Source organism: Vanessa tameamea, chromosome 27 (assembly GCF_037043105.1).
Source record: "Vanessa tameamea isolate UH-Manoa-2023 chromosome 27, ilVanTame1 primary haplotype, whole genome shotgun sequence".
NCBI classification, from domain to species: domain Eukaryota; kingdom Metazoa; phylum Arthropoda; class Insecta; order Lepidoptera; family Nymphalidae; genus Vanessa; species Vanessa tameamea.
In genome coordinates, this window is record NC_087335.1 from 7,908,155 (window position 1) to 7,926,977 (window position 18,823).

General features: G+C 34.2%; 1 protein-coding gene across 1 annotated transcript in view; it reads left to right on the plus strand.

Moving 5' to 3' along the window:
- Nucleotides 1–18,823, plus strand: part of LOC113392114 (rho guanine nucleotide exchange factor 11) — a 175,124-nt gene that overhangs the window by 140,851 nt on the left and 15,450 nt on the right. Inside the window, exons 19-20 of the mRNA XM_064219348.1 lie at nt 3,823–3,925; nt 4,580–4,708. Coding sequence (XP_064075418.1) covers nt 3,823–3,925; nt 4,580–4,708 — 232 coding nt within the window. The remainder of the gene's footprint in view (nt 1–3,822; nt 3,926–4,579; nt 4,709–18,823) is intronic.

An 18,823-nucleotide genomic window follows, 5' to 3' on the forward strand; every position in this document is an offset into this window, starting at 1 on the left:
AGAGAAATCAACGTGAGGCAGGTTTTCTCACTTCATTTCAACATTCAAGTTGATTCGGTCTCGCGATGTAAAAGTCGCAGGTTCGATCCTAACCAATCGAGTTATTGTCGTTTCCACTCTAAGTACTTTTGTATGGAAGGAAGAAATTGATACATTAATAAGTTAAGTTAGTATTTTTCTAATTTATTAATTTTTTTTAGCCGGCCTTTATATTTCAATGTATTAATCCTCATCTGTCTGCAGTACATAAACTCAACTGGTTTTAATTCACGGATCACATTTTCTAACTATTGTACATCTACTGGTAATTATGCTGTTACGACCTTATTAACATAAGCATTTTTTTAAATTTAGTTTTAAATTTTATTCTAGTTTGTGTTTTATATTTTTAGAGAGTTAACTATTAATGACATCCAGAGTTACAATTTCAAAAAAGTAAACTTATTCTCTCCAAGTGTTAACTCCAGTTAAGCGGAGATCTAGTTTTGCGTTCCGTGTATTTATTACAAATAAATTTAATTGAAATAATAAATAAATATTTTCTCCCAATACTGGAAAAAAGCTTGGATTAAAACTGTACTTCAGCGAATAAAATCATAAAATACATAATTCATTATTATAAACATTAGAAAAATACTTTACGGAACTTTTTTTTTTGTTATATTATATTAGGATGCACATCCAAGTAATTGTAATTTCTGTTTCGTTATGTTCCGGTTTGAAGGGTGAGCCAGTGTAATTACAGACGCAAGATATATAGCATCTTAGCTCCCAAGGTTGGTGCGTAAGCGATGGAAGAAATTATAATTATAGCGCCATTGTCTATGGGAGGTAGTGACCACTTAATATATTATTAAAATACCTATTAGTTTAAATTTTAATGGATATTTATTTATGTGTGTATAATCTCACGATATATCGTACGTACGTACGCAATGCAAGCAGTAAGCAAGAAAACAGAGACGGTAATTACTCGAAGTTGTAACTGTTATCGAATTTGTACTACTCCATGTCTGTTGACGCTAACCGTAGTCTATTGTAAACATACCATATGTTAACTGCTGGAATATTTAGGTCGTACGCACACCATTACATTGCAGTACACTATTTAAATTTTTGCACTAATTATGCAAAGGAAATTGTATTATGCCAAAACGGATTCATTTCCAGATATACATAAGTTTCAACAGATTAAATATGGTACAAATAATTTAATAGGAAAAGTTATTAAATAGCGATAATATCCGGGGTCACTCAGTCCAAGCGGGGAGATGGTGGACGCCTTTTTTACTTATTCCAACTCATAAACGGGGGCATTTACCTTGAAAATGGGGCCCTCGGCACGTGCATGTTGTGCCCTTAAGGTATAGGTGGTATTGATAATAACGATACATTGGCCAGTGTAACTACGGGTACAGGGGACATAACATCTTGGTTTCCAATGTTGGAGGCGTCCATGTCTATGGGCGATGGTGACCACTTGCCATCGGGTGGCTCTTTCAAAAAAAAACTTTGAAATGAAATGTGCAAATAGTTATAGAAGATGCTTTTTTTTCTATTAAATATTTCTTTGTATTGAAAGTCGTTCTCTAAAAGTTACTCAAATCTTAACCCAGATAGTATAAGATTCGTATCCACTAACATAATGTGATCACGTCTGTTCGAAGAACTCATAATAAATTCATAGCTCAGACAATACTTGAGCAATGAGTATCTATTCATATTTATTGATACAATGTGTTTTCAATGACAAGTAACAATTAGGAAATGAGGTTGCCTACTCCTTAGTGAAAAGGAAAGCCTCAATAGGTATATGGTACAAGGGTCAAGGGATCCAAACTTCAGTTACATATTGCAAAGCACTAGTTAAACCCGGCAGACGATATATATGCCAGTTGTCACGAAGGTGAAACATTATAGAATTTGTTGTATTAGAGCGCCATCTAGCGGCGAGTAACATCAAATTGAATGCTATTGAAACCTTCTACATGAAATAAATACATGATAACCATTGGTCGATACAATTTTTTATAATGTTATGTATTCATTTAACTAATTGGGTGTTATGTCAACCTTATTTATTGGATTGTTTTCTTAATTTGATTAAAGTAACGTACATTTAAAACAACCTTTAATCCAAGTGTGATGCACTGATAGACAGATTATATATTTTAAGCAGCGAAATGTTAATTCAAGTAATAGCCGAGCCTCGATGCAAATAGAACAAAAACAGCTGATGAGATCAATAGTATATGTTAACATTTGTGAAATTTACAATAATATATTTCAAATAATTTCATCTCTATACTCAAAGTATTGTGTCGCTCGTTTAATATGAATGCGATTGTGCTAAGAATGATTAAAACGCTGCGCAGGAGTGAGATCATCGCTAAACAAGTACACGCATCCTTTATAACGTTGACTATGAGGCGGTATTGTCCTCTTGTTGGTTTATTACAAATGGTATCAAGTATTCATATTTTTTTAAACGTTCTGTAGATATGGATGGATATCGTTGAGGTGTTAGCTACCTTCTGACTTACATCTGTTTATGTAAAGTTTATGATCGGATGAATAGTTGAGACGTGAAAGCGTAACAAACAAACAGACAAACGAAAAAAATCACTTTCACATTTGTAATATTATATCACGTTATGGATGGCGTTTGCAACAGCGTTCTGTTCCATTGGCTGATATCAATATTTCTAAATGTTGACCCGCAATAACATACCGTCATTAAATCCAATGAATATTTATTCAAAGCTATCCACTTATATAGCGTAAATGTACATATACATGTACAGTCTATTCCAACCTCACGGGGACAAAAGCCAAATAAACTACTTTTGACACCGAGTGTTCAAATTGACGCGATATCATTGGTTGGATTTGGAACTCACTCGTGGGACAGTAGAATGGTGTTTTATCATAAATAAAGACATAATCGGCAACTGTTAGTAGTGCACAACATAGCTGAGCTATCAGCAATTCCTTATTTGACTGGAATAGGCTATATGTGTTTGATTTTTGTTAAGTCTAAGCCTGTCCATTCGCGAATACTTACCGTCATCTTGTCTGTTTGATCATCTTCCTTGGCCTTACTGTCTAGTTGCCACTTATAGGGCCGCGGGTCTCGAAGTGCTGGCTTCGAACCATATCATGTCTCTCGTGTGAATGTCGATTTCGTTCAGGAGGACATTTTCGTCATTAGAAAAGAAGTCGTAGCATAATTTGACATATTTAATATGTGTACGGACAAGGTTATGCTACAATTTAATTGTACGTGTATAGTATTCTTGTGTCCTCGCACAGGATAATGTCGCGTCGATCGTGGCTCGTCTCGTAACGGGATTGAGCGCTCGGCATGATTCATCTGCCGAGTTTCCGACGTTTTTGTAACATTCGATTGTTTTTAATTACTCGTCGCCGCCATTATATGTTTCATTGCAATTAAGTTTCATTAAAATTGCAGTTTTTTTAATTTCAAATATTGTTTGTTCAATGGAAACTATTCGGTACGTCTCCTCGTTCTGGTTCAGTGATCGACTCCTTACCTCCTTACCTAAGAGGTAAGCCGGTCTATAATTATTTAGGACGATTATTAGAGCTTACTCCACCACGCTATTCCGTTACGCGTTGTTGGATACAGATTTGAACTCTCATTCGTTAGCGACATCTACTTACTAACTCACTGGTCCATCTCCGCTCTTTTAATTTTAAATATGTTTTAGAGATCCTCAGTCGTGTAGTAATATTGAGACAAAATTAAACAGTATTTACAAATAGATGGCATTTCTAACTTTCATTTTGATTTGTTTACAGGAGAATCGAGGCGAGAGGGATCGACCGACGAGCCCACAGCGCCAGAACTAGACGTCGACACCAACGACACCAGCACCAAGGAGAACGAAACGAAAGAGCACAGGCCAGTATATTAACAGATAAATGAAATAAAACGGGAAACGGGACATGCATACTTGTAAATGTGTGTGATTTCGGCTCTTTTGCGAAAAAATGATTTTTAAAAGGGATTTCTTGAATATCAATATCATTACTAATTGACACGTTGAATTTTAGATGCAGCTGTACTATCTCTGTTTTAGCGCCATCTCTGTCAACTTTATGAACTTTGTGAACTTACGAATGCGCACAATGAGCGCTAGGTGGCGTTTACAGCTTAAAAACTATAAACATAGATGGCTTTTATTTTTAACACATACTAGTACCGTTGGTTTCGGTATGTTTTTGTTTCATTGAAAAAGTGTGGCTTCTTGCCACTGGGTGGCGTGGATAGTTCAAGCACTAGATGGTTGATTTCCATTGAACGGGCAGTCGGCAGAGACAGTTTGGGTGGATTCTCTAAAAATACTTATAAAATAGTTTTTTTAATTAGAACCATAAATATGATATCATATACATTACGTCCAAACTTAAAGAAAACGAATTTAAATATATGAACTTAGATTTAACTTGAATGTATGTAAAATAATAGTTGATTGAATTTAATATAAAATTCACAAATTTGTGGAATCGGCTAATTATAATTTTGATCTAAACGAACATAAAACTCCTTCTACAGTAGTTGGAAAGGCGCGAATGCATCTCGCGGCGTGAACCGCGCGGAGAGCTGCCGCGAGCGCGACGCTCCGAGACGGGGCAAGCATCGCAACGCGTCCGATCCGAACCGGCTCACTGCTCATCCTAACCAGTGAGTACATCTATATTTACGAGATTAATTACTCCTACAATTACGGTAAGGTGATTAATTAAAAATAATGTCTACCTTGAAACTATAAAGTTTGCTTACTGTTGGTACGAAGTTCTTTTACGCGGCTTACAGTAGTGACCATGGTCGTTACTGTAAGCCGGTGGTAGAAAACATCAGTAATGAAAAAGCGTTCTCAAGGCGACGTCTCCCTCCTTTTGTCTCTCTATTACTTTATTAAAGGTTGATTATAATATTATTTAAACTCCGTATTTATTCAAACGAGATTTTAAATAACATTTTTTTTTCTTGTCATTCAATTAATCTCGAACGTTTTTAATATATTTCATGCTGTTTGTTAGTTAATACATAACATAGATCGAAAGCAATCTGTTCCAACGGTTCCGCGACATGTCTCTTGTATGTTTAGGTTGTTCTATAAATAGATACGATGACAATATTTTAGGGGACTGTTCTTTATTTAGCAAATTCAGTGATGTATAGCGTATTCCAATCGAAGTAGGAATAAAGATACACAAACCTTAGATTTGCGTATTCCAAGCGATCTGCTAATAACTCCGCTATACTGTGCACTACTAAGAATTTATGATTAATATATATTTATTTATAACACAACAGTATTACATTTAACTACTTATTTCCACTTTAATTTTACTTCCAAAATTCCGATAACAGCTTCGTTGACGTAAATATAAATTTATCAAGCTCTCGGCCAATGACATCGCGTTAATTTGCAGTCAAAAGTTGCTTATTTGCCTGTTTTCCTCTCATGGTTGGAATAGAGTATACATAGATTTTGATCGACACAATATTTATATCACTCAAATTTCGCGACTTTTTTTTTAGCAAGGAAACGTTTTTATCGACAGCTAAATGATTCCGTTTTTTAATATCAGTTCGACGTGAAAATAATTCGTAATATTTCCAAGAACTTCTTCGAATGTTATTTAATGTCGTGTGTCGTCGGAGTTATAAAAAATTAAAATCTTAGAGAATTCTCTTATTAAAATAACTTGATTTAGTTTCGACTTCCACCTTCTCATAATTTTCAACGGTCTGACCGTTACTTTATGAAAAATAAATCAATTTATTATTCATGTTATTATTTCCTGTTACCGAAATATGTATGCGTATCTTTAGTGACAAATTTTTGTTATTTACATTTGTAATGAAATTTTCATGTAGTTTTAAAATATATATTTTGCAAAATTACATGAATCGTGTTTTATAAATTTAAATGAATCATGTGGAAATTTGTAATTTGTAACCCACCAATTTTAGTATATTATATATAAGTTAACAAGTTCGAATTCTTTGTTTAGTTTTTATATGGCAACTAAAATCATGTTATGTAAGTCTTCTCTATCAATATTCTTTAATGTCCATCTAAATTTTTTTTTTAAATCTTCCACAATTATTGTATTTATTTACAAAAAAAGTATATAAGACATTCTTTGAATTCTTTGTCTAGGAATAGATGCATTATGTTCAGATTGAAGATTATTTCTCTTATTTTTAGTAAGACCAAAACTAATTCAGATTTGCCTAGACATAAAAACGACGTAAGTAAAACTAAAGACGGCAATTTAAAGCTTTACTTCGAACAGAATACGTGATATAATCGCATATCAGTATGGTACAATAGTTTATCTATTTTAAAACTTAATTAATTTATATTGTACTTTTATAAAAAAAAATATATCATTATATTGAACCAACTTCGGATGAAAACATTTAAATTTAAACCTTATGTGTAGCGATTTAAAGTCTAATTTCAATGACATTTATATAAAGAACTAATTGCATTCCCGAGTGTTATATTGACTTATTTAATGACCAATTTACGAAGACCCTTCGTTTTAACATAAATATATGCCGAGTGAGGGGTAAATTTAAATCGCTTAAATTAAATACTTCTATCAAACTATAGATTTATTTTTTCTTTTTGTATTTCCAACCATTATAATTTGAGCCTTTGTATCATCACTGGGACGGTCGTTGTGAGGTCTTGTAACGACCGGTTTATGCTGATCTCTTATTTTTTTCACGTTATACGTATTCGAGGGTTCAGGATAAGTAGTCGTGCGTCGTCCTGAAAGGTTTGATTTTCAGTTTCAGACGCGATACGGCACGAAGTGGACATTCGTGTAAAAATTCTATTTATTAAGAGTTCTTCTTTTGTGATTAACAAGATTTTAGTGTCATTGTGATTTTTAATATCTTTTTCATATTATACGCGTGTTTACATTTGGCGACATTTTTAAATTGATTTTATTTTATTAGATTTTTTTTTTGGTTTGTTAAGGTAAGATGAATGAGGATTTCATATTAAATAGGTTTAGGATGGAATAATTTTGATTTATTCATAAATATTTGATTATATTGGAATTTAATTTTTCGAACTGAAGTTCATGTCATATTAAGAATTAAATTTTGAAGTATTTTAATATCTAATGTCATGATAATTGTAGCAATACAATATTTTACTATGACACGTGCTTTTGAAAACATATATAGTATCAAATTTATCGCTTAAACATGTTTTCCGACGTATTTTAGATCTGTTCTTGTATTTATATAAACCTTTGCAATTCAAATGGAGTATATATTCGTCTGCGTACATTCCTGTAGTTCTATAAATTAAGGGTTATTTTAAAGGTTTAAATCCGTCGTAACCGTTCGTGTGGTATTCGTTGTATTAATATCATTCGCGTTAAATTCGGATTTGCGTAATCTATACCAGTTTCAGGTACGAGGTTGTTCAGTGTATTACAACAATACGTAATAATAAGTAGATTTACATTTAATTCAACACTGACATGACGACTCAAAAGTGCTTTTATGAGCCTACTTTAATAAGAATATTTTGTGATATATGTTATACGAACACGACGACTTTGGCAATATATCCCTCAGAAAACATTCAATGTGCGATTTTTTACTGGTAGGTTGAAATTGATTGATACAGCTTTGTTCCGTAGGCTTGAAGTAATGCTTTTAACCTTATTTAACGAGCTATCTAGCGCCATAATCAAGATTAAACTATGCTTTATTTAAATAATCTATTACTAGAAATTTTGCATCGTGAAACAACATTAATCTTCATGTTTCATGATTATATTTAACGGGTTAAGAACCAACGCTTTGGAATGTAGATTCCGTCGAGGGGAACCGGCAAGAAACTATTCCAGTGAAATACGCAGCCAACTATATACAAATACATAAATGTATGTGTTTTAGGTACATGTAAATCTTTCATCCAGTAATACGCCGTGTTTATTAATGTTTATTTAATTTGAGGATTAAATGTATTTATGGTAACTAGTAGTTTCCGAAATCAACGCGTTCAACTCTTAAAATACCAACTCTTTAATATTGTACGTCGAGATTTCTCTGAACTATTTATTTCACGTACTACACTGGATATCGTTCGTATTTCTTTGTGTGTCTAAGTAGCGATGACAATGGCCGATCGTGGCGACGTTTTTAAACAACAAACATTGTGTCCTCACGCCGGTACGACGTGCGTATTAGTTGAAAATATACAACTTAATATTAAACATACAGAACTTATTTTTATGCAAGTGGGCTCTTAAAAGTACTTGTCTTGGTTTGCAGTAGGCATTTCCTGCTTGGAACGCAAAATTTAATTTCGATAAATAATTTCTACACTCGCCCGTCACAATTGTATTCCACGATGTAATCTACTTCAATACCTAATTTTCGTCTAAATTCTGTAAGAAACTTTTGATTAAATATGACAGTCTAAGTCAAAGTCAAAAATTTGATATCAATATTGAAGCATTACACTTACGCGTTGACTGGCAAAAAATAAATCGACCGCTGGTTCAGAAAGAGACGTTTCAGACGTGAGAATAGAAGAAGACCGAAAGAACTCAAGGGGCCTTTTATTTTCAACAATTGCATTTGAATCAGTCTGGAAACGATCTTTTCATTCCCAAGATGTTTTTATAATACTCATAGTTACTTAGCTTAAAGCTAAAAGTCGTTAGTTTTATAATATCGCATATAACGAACCGACGTTCTTAAAAGTAGGATAGCGAACACTTGTATATTAGTAACATTTTAACTTTAAGCCTTTCAATCATTTTAAACTTGTAATAAACAAGAATTATGTACAAGATCAATCGTGGCTTACGTACTGTGTAGTCTATAATTGTAATTATTTTAGTATTACTTTCATATAGTAGAATATATATAATATAGTAGAAGTGGTATTTAGTCGTGATTCCCTCGTGGCCTACTCTTAACAGAGAAGTAGAGTACAGATTATTATAGTGTTCAACCGTATAAGAAAACTCCGGTGCACTCTATATTTCCTCACTCATATAAAACAATGGGAAAGCTATCAGACCGGACTACGGAGAGGTCAGATTACAAGCGCAGGAGCAATGTCTTTACTTGGCTCTCCGAGGCTTCCAAACGTCAGGGGAATGAGAATTGATTTACGGAAAAACTTTTTAGTAACCTCACCCGGTGTTTGAGTCTGGCACCTCGATATCTGAAAGTCTTATGGACTAATCACACGATCAACGAGGCAGTCAAATACCTATAGATTTTAAAAGTACAGTCGCAATAAAGAACTAGTATAGAAATATCGTTGTGCAAAAAACAATACGTCGAATTGTAAATGGAATCGCTCGACGTCGTCACGTGTCTACGAAGTTTAATAAAACAATGTTATCGTTGCTCGTTCAACGAACAAAATGTTCGCTATACAGACACCCAGACAGTCGATTTCCGTACCCGCCTGTGGAGGGACAGGGCCGGGTCGTGGGGGGAGGTGGAGCTCTGCGGAGTTTGCAGTGTAAATTGTTATGCGGGAAAATTGTATGTAACGTATAAATATAGTTAATTGCGGTAATGTTGTTTCAGTTTGTATGGCTGAGTTTCAAATTATAAGCGATTGACGATAAAGCTTATCACTCAAAACTTACTTTAAACATGTGCCTATTGGTCCATCAAGTCGCTCGAACAGCAATGACATTCTGTAAGATAAAAATGTTGAAGATCGACTTACGGTGATACGATATTGATACGTGTATCTTTTAAATGCTTTAGGTTTGGCATATAACTATCTATCGTATGTAGCATTGATTATAACTGGCAACCAATAATATCTATGTGTTCTACTAGTACCACAAAGAACTACTCCGAGCCTTAAAAAGGCACAAAGTCAACAAGAACTTTTCAATAATGTTGAACTTAACAAAAAAAAAAAAAAACGCTGAAGACAATTTTTCCTTAATATCTCAATAATATAATAATGTTTATCAGCAATTATATTTATCGGCATTACTTAGCGATGTGTTTAGCGAGTGTTTTATGAAACACTGATTTCTCTCTTTGTCATAACGGATTTGAGATTCGAAGAAAGGAGACAGCATTATGTAACTGATTAACCCCTAAATACAGCTTTAGGTGTAGCCGCATATTTTTAAACTCATTTCGATGCTGATGCAAAGCAATATCTCCCGTATGAGAGTTGTGATCGGGAATATATCGTTCGATCATAATCTAATATTAGATATTGGGTGTAATTTGAAATGAATGTGATTCGAATATGTTAAAACAATAATGGGGAAACCGCGGGCGTAATGGTAATCTGTTTGAATACGACTGTGGGATTAAAAGATACATCGTAAATCTTATTAATACTACACGAAACCGATTGTCGGGAATTGTAATCTTTTATCGATTGCAATATCTACAAACTGATTTAGAGTCTCGAAATATTGAGCGTACGTCATGCTTTTCTGCATCACGGCGTGGGAGTTGCGTCTTTATTCTTCTGCGAAAATATTCTACATTGAATAAATTATATTTGTAATTAAATTAATATAAATTAATCCAACGAGTAGCTGTTCCATGTTGCTCAGTGTCAGAATATTAGTCATAAAATGGGTTCAATGAATTAGCACATGATCTTTTTTAATAATTAAGAAGGAGAAATTCTACGAGATAGCGTTTATTAAACTCGCTGCACTCTCGTCGGTGACGTTAATACTGGCGTCTTGCCAGCACGGGAATATCAGACTGTAAGAAAAGTAAAACTAATAGCTCATAAATATCTCTGTTGAGATAAGGCCCTCCTCTACTTTTGAGGAGAAGGCTTGGCCTATTCCACCATGCTGCTCCGATGATGAACACATGAAATCTTAATCCGATATCCATTCATTGTTTTCCTTCATTGGTCGTGATTTCAATTGTTAACATAAATTAATTTAGTAGCACTTACTGGAATCTGTAAGTTTCGGTTAAATTCACCTGTTATGATCAAAAAACCATCTCAGCTTATCAAGCAGTGGTTCAGATCGCCTCGTGAAATGGAACATAGTATTAACTAACACCATATACAACGCACAACTCGCTCCGTCTTAGCTAAAACTAAAGATGACTTATTGCGAAGTTAACGCGTGTTCACAACTCAAGCCGCGTTCACGGCTCACTCGTGTATATGCGTGTAATATATGTTTTGTTTTGGAGTTCTGATAAATGGGATGAAAGCGTCGCTAACGAATGGAATTACGAATAGTTTGTCTCCGTGGTAGTCGAGTTCACCATTCACAAAGGATGATGTTGAAGTTCTTAGATATACGAGAACTGTTCCAATTTTGGAATATCAAACATAATTCGAAATTATTTCTTATAAAGCTTAGAATTATCTTTCTTCACTGTGTTGTGTATTCAATATTTTGTTGATTTTATGAACATTCAGTTTCGACGACGGCTGCTGATCTCAAAAATAAGGGTCTTTACAGGATTTTTAGTGTAAAAGTGTGTGCGGCAAACCCCGTAGAACCAACAGTTTTACTTACTTTAAATATTAAATTCATTCAACACATATGCCACCTACCTTGAGAACTAAGATGGTATCTCCCTTGTGCCTATAGTTACACTGGCTCACTCACCGCTCAAACCGGAACATAACAATACAGGGAACTGTTGTTTGGTGATAGAATTTGATGAGTGCATGGTACCTAACCAGACGGACTAGCACAGAGCCCTACCACCAAGGAAACGTGATGTTCGAGGTTGCATAGTACTGCCAGTTTTCTCTTCGATTTCATAATGAGAAATAATTGCAAGAAATTCCCAAGAACGTTTTCAACGCGGTAGTTAAATCGGGAACAATAAAACATTATCTAATATACGTCTAATCAGTGACCACCCGATTCGCAACCTCAAATCACCTCATTTAAAAATAACAGCAGCCATAAAACTTTGTCCAAACAAACACGACTTCTCTACGGTAGGATAAACAAACACGTGGGATTAAAAACGCGAACTTTATTGCCTAATCATGGAAACTTACCACGATTTAATAATACCGATATTATTTTGTATGTTTGTTAGTTCGTCGCAGTATCGCGCTCAGGTGGTTTTATGGGCTCAGATATGTTTATCATTAAGCTTATATCATATGGAATGGGCTGTGGGTAGTTTGTTTTTATTTTTTTAAACTTAGTGCAAAACCGTATGCGTATGTACTTGTTTTCACCGCCAAACAGCACTCGTTATTGCTGTATTTCGGTTTAAAGGATAAGTTAGCCAGTGTAATTCCAAACACCAAATTTTAGTTCTTATTGTGCTTGGTGCATTGATGACGAAACTATTGTTGTTGCTATTTACATCGTCAATGTAATGTTGATTGTCTTAAAGAAAATAATATATCTGTATAAAATTTATAAGACATTAGAGATATATTATTTATATATTATCGACGCAAGTGTTGCTGTATCTTTATAGACAATTCAACGTATAAATTGTTTCCGCTTCGCGTAGTAGCGCAGGTGTGTTCTCTCCTTAACACTTGAAACAATACGTGGATCGATACAATTTGAATGCGTAGAAGCTTAGCAACAATATCAGTTATATCCGTTCCAAATCAGCGCAGCGAAAGATAACGATGTATCAGTTATTAAGTGCTCGTTGCAAGAATGAATTCGTTAGTATTAAAAAATCTGGAAAATTTGATCATAAATTGCTATTTGTTTGAACCGTTTTGGGGCTGCCTTGATGGAGAGATCTGCCTTGATGAGAGGGAATTTTTGACTGGAAAACCAATATATTTTAATTGTTTCGACTCAGGATCTCGGCTTCTGAAATCCTTATAAAGTCACTACGACCAACGAAACAATTATTTTAAAATAATGATATTAAAATTAGTCACCAAACAAAACTAAGGTGATTTTTTTTTTATTCTACAATATTATAAATTTGGCGCCTACGTATATGGTCGCTCGGAGCTCGTACTCCGGTGTGGTTTCTCTTAATTTCCGAGCTGCAGACGACATACATCAATATAAATATTACAGTAATCATACTCTGTATAATAATTGTATTTACTTATAAAAGTTAAATATCTATTAGAAGATATTTCAGCGCACGTTGAGTTAAAGTGTTCTTAATGCTTTTTATTCGTGTTTATTACGTGACATTGCACGAGTAAGGAAATAAATACATCCACATAATACATAGCTGTCACCGACTGTTATCACTATCGTCAAGCACTTTACGTAAATGTCAGTTATCAAAGAGCTTTCAGTGAGTCTTAATCCATAAAAATGTAGCCCTATTCAAATCAAACTAACACTTTATCAAAATATTCATTTACATGTTTTTTATTTGTCTAGGTATATTGTCCGTGTTAAGAGCTTCTATAGTCTAGTGACTAGCATGTGATAATTTCCAAATTAATTATATTTGGTCAATACAAGAAATTCTAGAAGGTAGCATAGGATTAGGAAATTAGCACTGTTGCACTCCTCCTCGGAAAGTTCTTAAGGTTTTTGGTACTGTCCCCGATATCTCTGATCGTGTCAAAAAAAACCCCTAGGGTTGCGAAAGTAAGGGAAGTGAGTTCATTTGTGTTGGTGCACACATAACTGCACTATAACGTATTTCATACAGAGCTGGCTTATCTTTGAGATTGACTGATGAAGTAAGATCAGAGGGTCATATTAAAATGGTCAAGTAAATTCCAATTCTTTGTTGATTTCTAAAATTCATTAACCATTCGTATTTTCTGCATATTTACCTCACTTAAATATGATAATAATAAAGCAAGGAATGGCATCTTTCAGTTTTCCGGAGCAAATATTATGATTCATAGATATTTTTCACGCTGTCCGTGACCCAATACCGGCCTATTTCGGAACCGTGGGCCAAATGTCGAAATCCTCCATCTCTCATCCGATGCGTTTCATTGCCGACATTTTCTGAAACAGATGGCGAATATGATCGATTCGCGTCAAAAATTGTGCATATTTGGTTCATTATTCCGACGAGTTATACACTCGGATTTCTTTCCTCTTTGTATGTGTGTATAATTATTTTTATGTCTAACATAGAAATGTCGGCATAATATGTTTTGTGCGGGAATGTTTTAATTACTTTTTGACGGATGTTTGCGGGCTCTCGAGTTTATAATTCATCTCGATCTTGGCGGTGACGGATAACACTGTGAGGAAACTTGAATGTGTCAATTTAAAATCTGCTACTTGTATCTTCACCAACCCCCATTGGGGTATCGTGATGGGGTAAGCTCCAAGCCTTTTAATTAAAAATAGAGATGGCTTGCACCCAGAAGTAGGACATTTGCAAACTGTTACAACTACACCTTTCACAAAGCTTATTTATAAGATTACGTGCAGAAGCTTCATCAGTTTTTAAATTAAATTAATGTATTCATCTCCAGTGATAGCTCATAAATATATTTCCTTCATTCCGAAACTTCCATCGGGAAATTCCTAGTCGATGACAGCCGCTGTCACCACTCACCCGCACCGATGGCTCGTGCCAAAAGTTATGACGTTTTAATTTTTCAATATTTTTGCTTACGTTTTTATTACTTCGAACAATTAAGACTAATGTAATGCATCTCTGTTTTCCTGTTTCGGGATTTCTTTTTTATTTGTTTGAAGTGCGATCTTGATATTAACCAGAGTAATATACATATATCTACGATAAATCAAATTAGATGAACAGCGTGGAGTGAGTATTCGTTGATTTTCGTCGATTACATAAATATAATTGTATATTATTAATCGTGTTTAAGATAGATGAGTGAGAGTACTGAGTTATGTTTTGGTTTTAGGTACAGCCTTCATTACAAACATCTTCTTGCCATCACTACTATTTCTACACATCAAATTTAACGTTGTATATTACATACTATATAATATATTATGGTTTAATATGCCTTATTTATTAATACTTTAACGTCGTGGTAAGGCTGGGTAGGTACCACCCACTTGGATATTCTACCGTCAAACAGCAATACTTAGTATTGTGGTGTTCCGGTTTTAAGGGTGAGTGAGCCAGTGTAATTTTAGGCACAAGAGACATCACGTCTTAATTCCTAAAGTTGTTAGCTCATTGGCGACGTAAGGAATGGTTAATATTTCTTAGAGCTCTAATCTTTATGGATGATGGTAATCACATACAATCAGGCGGTAAATTTGCCTTTTCATCTACCTTATCATGAAAATAAAATAATACTTTAAAAATTTTGTACGTAAAAAATTTAATGAAAAGATAAGTACAAGGAAACCTACAAGAGTCTTGGTTCAGTTTCAAAGGAAGCCTCGTAAAGTCCAGCGGATCTTATTGCATATCGCCTTAATCTTACAAATAAAGAGTTCATTAGTGCAAAACAGTTTTATAACTTTGCAAATGCACAGCTCATCGAACCCCTGGTGCTATTGTCGTGCCCACTGCTAACACAACTGGGCAAGCCCCGTGCAGTGCTCTTTACAAATAATTTTCAATTCTTAAAAATTGTTCAATGTTTGAAGATAAAATAAATAAACTCGCTTCGACCTATTGGAGTAGGGAAAGGGCGCAGCAAATGGCAGCGCTGTTGGTGTTCCGTGATAGGGTTATTACTTACGGGCTGTGGTTTTATCGGGTAAGATGCGCGAGTACTAGATAATGCTAATGTGTAGATATCATAACTGCAACTCATACGTTTTATTAAATTTTTTTTTAAGAAATTAAAACACTATCTCAAATCACACATATAACCTTAAATCTATTTTGTTTTATATGCGGATGAAAGGTTTGTCTTGACGATATAAAATGTAACGGGCAAATTCGATTCAACCTTACGCTCTGAGGGTTCCGTACCACCAGACAGATAGACAAACCGATACTGATGTAACAACAAATTTACGGTCTTCTTGCCAAAATTTCATGATCAACGAGAAGTATCCTATAGGTTTTGATTCCCTTTTTAATTGTATGGGAAATGCGACAAAAGCGGCTATATGATTCGATTGCGTAAACGTAGAGGTTTAATTATTTCACTGCTCTAAGGCACTGCAGAAAAATAGGGTCTTGACGGACAGCGCCACTTCGCTGTTATAATGGTTCCTTTTTTCCTTAACCGGTACGGATCCCTAGATGTATGTATATGTTTGTCAAGTATTTATGTGTTTCCAGTTCTATTCTGAAAATGACAAATGTGACCTAACCAAGACTATTAGAACGGTTATGTATGTTAGATGTTAGGAGTGGCTTATTTGTGTATCCAATGTGTGTTTGCTACGTACGTGCAGTATATAAGGGTAACATATGTATGTGTGCTGGAATACATTGCGTACATTATATAATTAGTATACTTATTGATGATCTTTCAGCCTATCGATTACTGTTATTAAATTTTCGGTTCTCGATTCTGATCTGCATTTGCTTGGATTTTTAAGCCTTTTTATGCCTTTTATAGCATTATTCGCATTGTATTTCATAGCGTTGCATGAGAACTTTATGTCTATTACATTTTATGCGTATGTTTTTAATTAGTAATGTGTCGCTTCGAGTTTATATTTTAAAGACCTCCATAAATTATAATTTAACTAAAGTAATAGCTCCTAAAGTCTATTTTTTAATACGCAGCCTTCTCTTTACAAGTTAAATAAAATAAATGTATGAAATTAAAAATAGTTTAAATGTTTGTATTGAGGAATGTTGGAATAAGTTCGCTAGGAATGTTTAAGTTATGTTACGTTTTGTCTTAGCGATAAAATGCGATTATATCGCTTCCAATCGAACACCAGCCTGGTGCCCATTCTGTTCTTTATGTCTTAATGCTTGGTAAGGTGACCTGCCTACGTCATAGTTACGGCCATGTCAGTAGGTGCGGCCGGTTTGATACAAACAATGTACTGTAAGCAAGATATACGATCATATGCTTTTGATGAACGTGTAGGATCATTTGTGTTTCAGAAATATTATGAAAGTTATTTTTTTTTAGAAAGAAGTAAGAGACAACATTATTTTCTATTTTCATACTCTAAGAAACTAAAAAAAAAACAATTTCAATGCTTTCGGAGCCATCTCAGAACCACAGAAATGGTTTCCAGCTCGTTCATCTTGATACAAAATCAACGTACGCATAACCAACAACAATTTACTATATAAACAATAACATATATAAAAAAAGTATATTTCAATTAGAAATTATTACAAATTTTCCAAGAAATAATTATTGTATATATTTTTTTGTTTATATACTCAACTCAACGTGAAAGTGTATTGCTATAAAAAAAATGTCTACAATGTCAAATTTTCTTAGAATCCGTGAAATAATTCGAGGCCGATTGAGTAATTATTTAAATACACTTGATTTTAGTATACAAGCATTTTTTAAATTAAATTTTTAGTTACCAATAGTTCGGAATGTCGATTCTGACAAGAAGAACCGACAACAAACTTTGTGCTCTTCGAACGATTAACTCACCCATTAATTAAATACAATTAACTCACTATACGCCCGCTGATAATAATCAACGAATACAAATTCGACTTTTTGTATCACAGATCTTTTATTGAATTGAACGAGTCCGTCTTTATTATTGTTCTTTTAACATGAGCAAAATATTGGCAAAGCTAAAAGTATTCGCAGGTTCTTTTTATAGAAGCGAGCAACTTGCTTCTCATGCTCATTCTTTGTTTGTTGCAGTTTTTATATCAATCAGTCATTAAAGCTATACTAATAATATTATTGTAGGTACTGTGTAGTATACCTTAGTCCGTCTGTGTAGGTACCACGTATTCCTATTCTACCGCATATAAGCAATAATTAGTATTATTATGTTCCGATTTGATCTCATAACATCATAGTTCCCAAGTTTGGCGGCACATTGCCCATGTAAGGAATGGTCAATATTTCTTACCGTGCCAAAGTCTATGGGCAGTCGGTGACGTCTATCTATTTTATTACATATTGTAACGGAAAATATTATACTTCTGTGGAAAACATCCCAATGAGAATCAATCTCGTTCTCTTGAGATGCGATCAACTATTTCGGCAATTTCGAAATTCTCATGTGTTCTGGGAACGTATTACGGCTCTCGATGCCATTTTGTAGAGAACTATTCTGCATATTAATATAACTTCGTTATCGGTGTTTGAATGATTACGTAGTCAGATGAACGTGTACGTCTGCCAAAAATATATCTGATTGGTCGAGATGAAATTAATCTTCAAGCGCCAATACGTCTTAAATATATTTTACTATCGCATTCCTGTTGATATTTCAATTTTTATTGGCGGATTATATTTGTGGAGAAACTTGAAAACGTGAAAACACTTGGTTTGGAAGTTATTTCACCTCGCTTCTCCAAAATCGTGTTGTTAGATAAATATCAGACAATGTATCCATTACGTGTTGGTTTCCTCGCGGTGTTTCCCTTCAGTCGAGGTGCCAATCACGAGATGATTATGACACAGATAAGAAAACAGTATCGCTCGTGTGTTGTATGGGTTTGAATAATGGGTGATCTCCGCTGTATACGACGATATCTGAATTTATTTATTAATAAATGACTGAATAACAACCAGAGAACAATGAATCACTTTTTAGTTATTCAGCTAGGGATATTATACTATTTGCTCAGTTTTATATTGAAAATTTCGAGTTTGTGTGTATACGTATACGAGATCGGTCTACAGAATAATGAAGTTTTGGAGAGTTTTCGACCGAATGAGGTCCAATTTTGAGACTCAGTGATTCAACTAACTGAAGTTGGAAACTGTATGTTTTCGGGTTTGTTGATTCTGGGATTTACTCT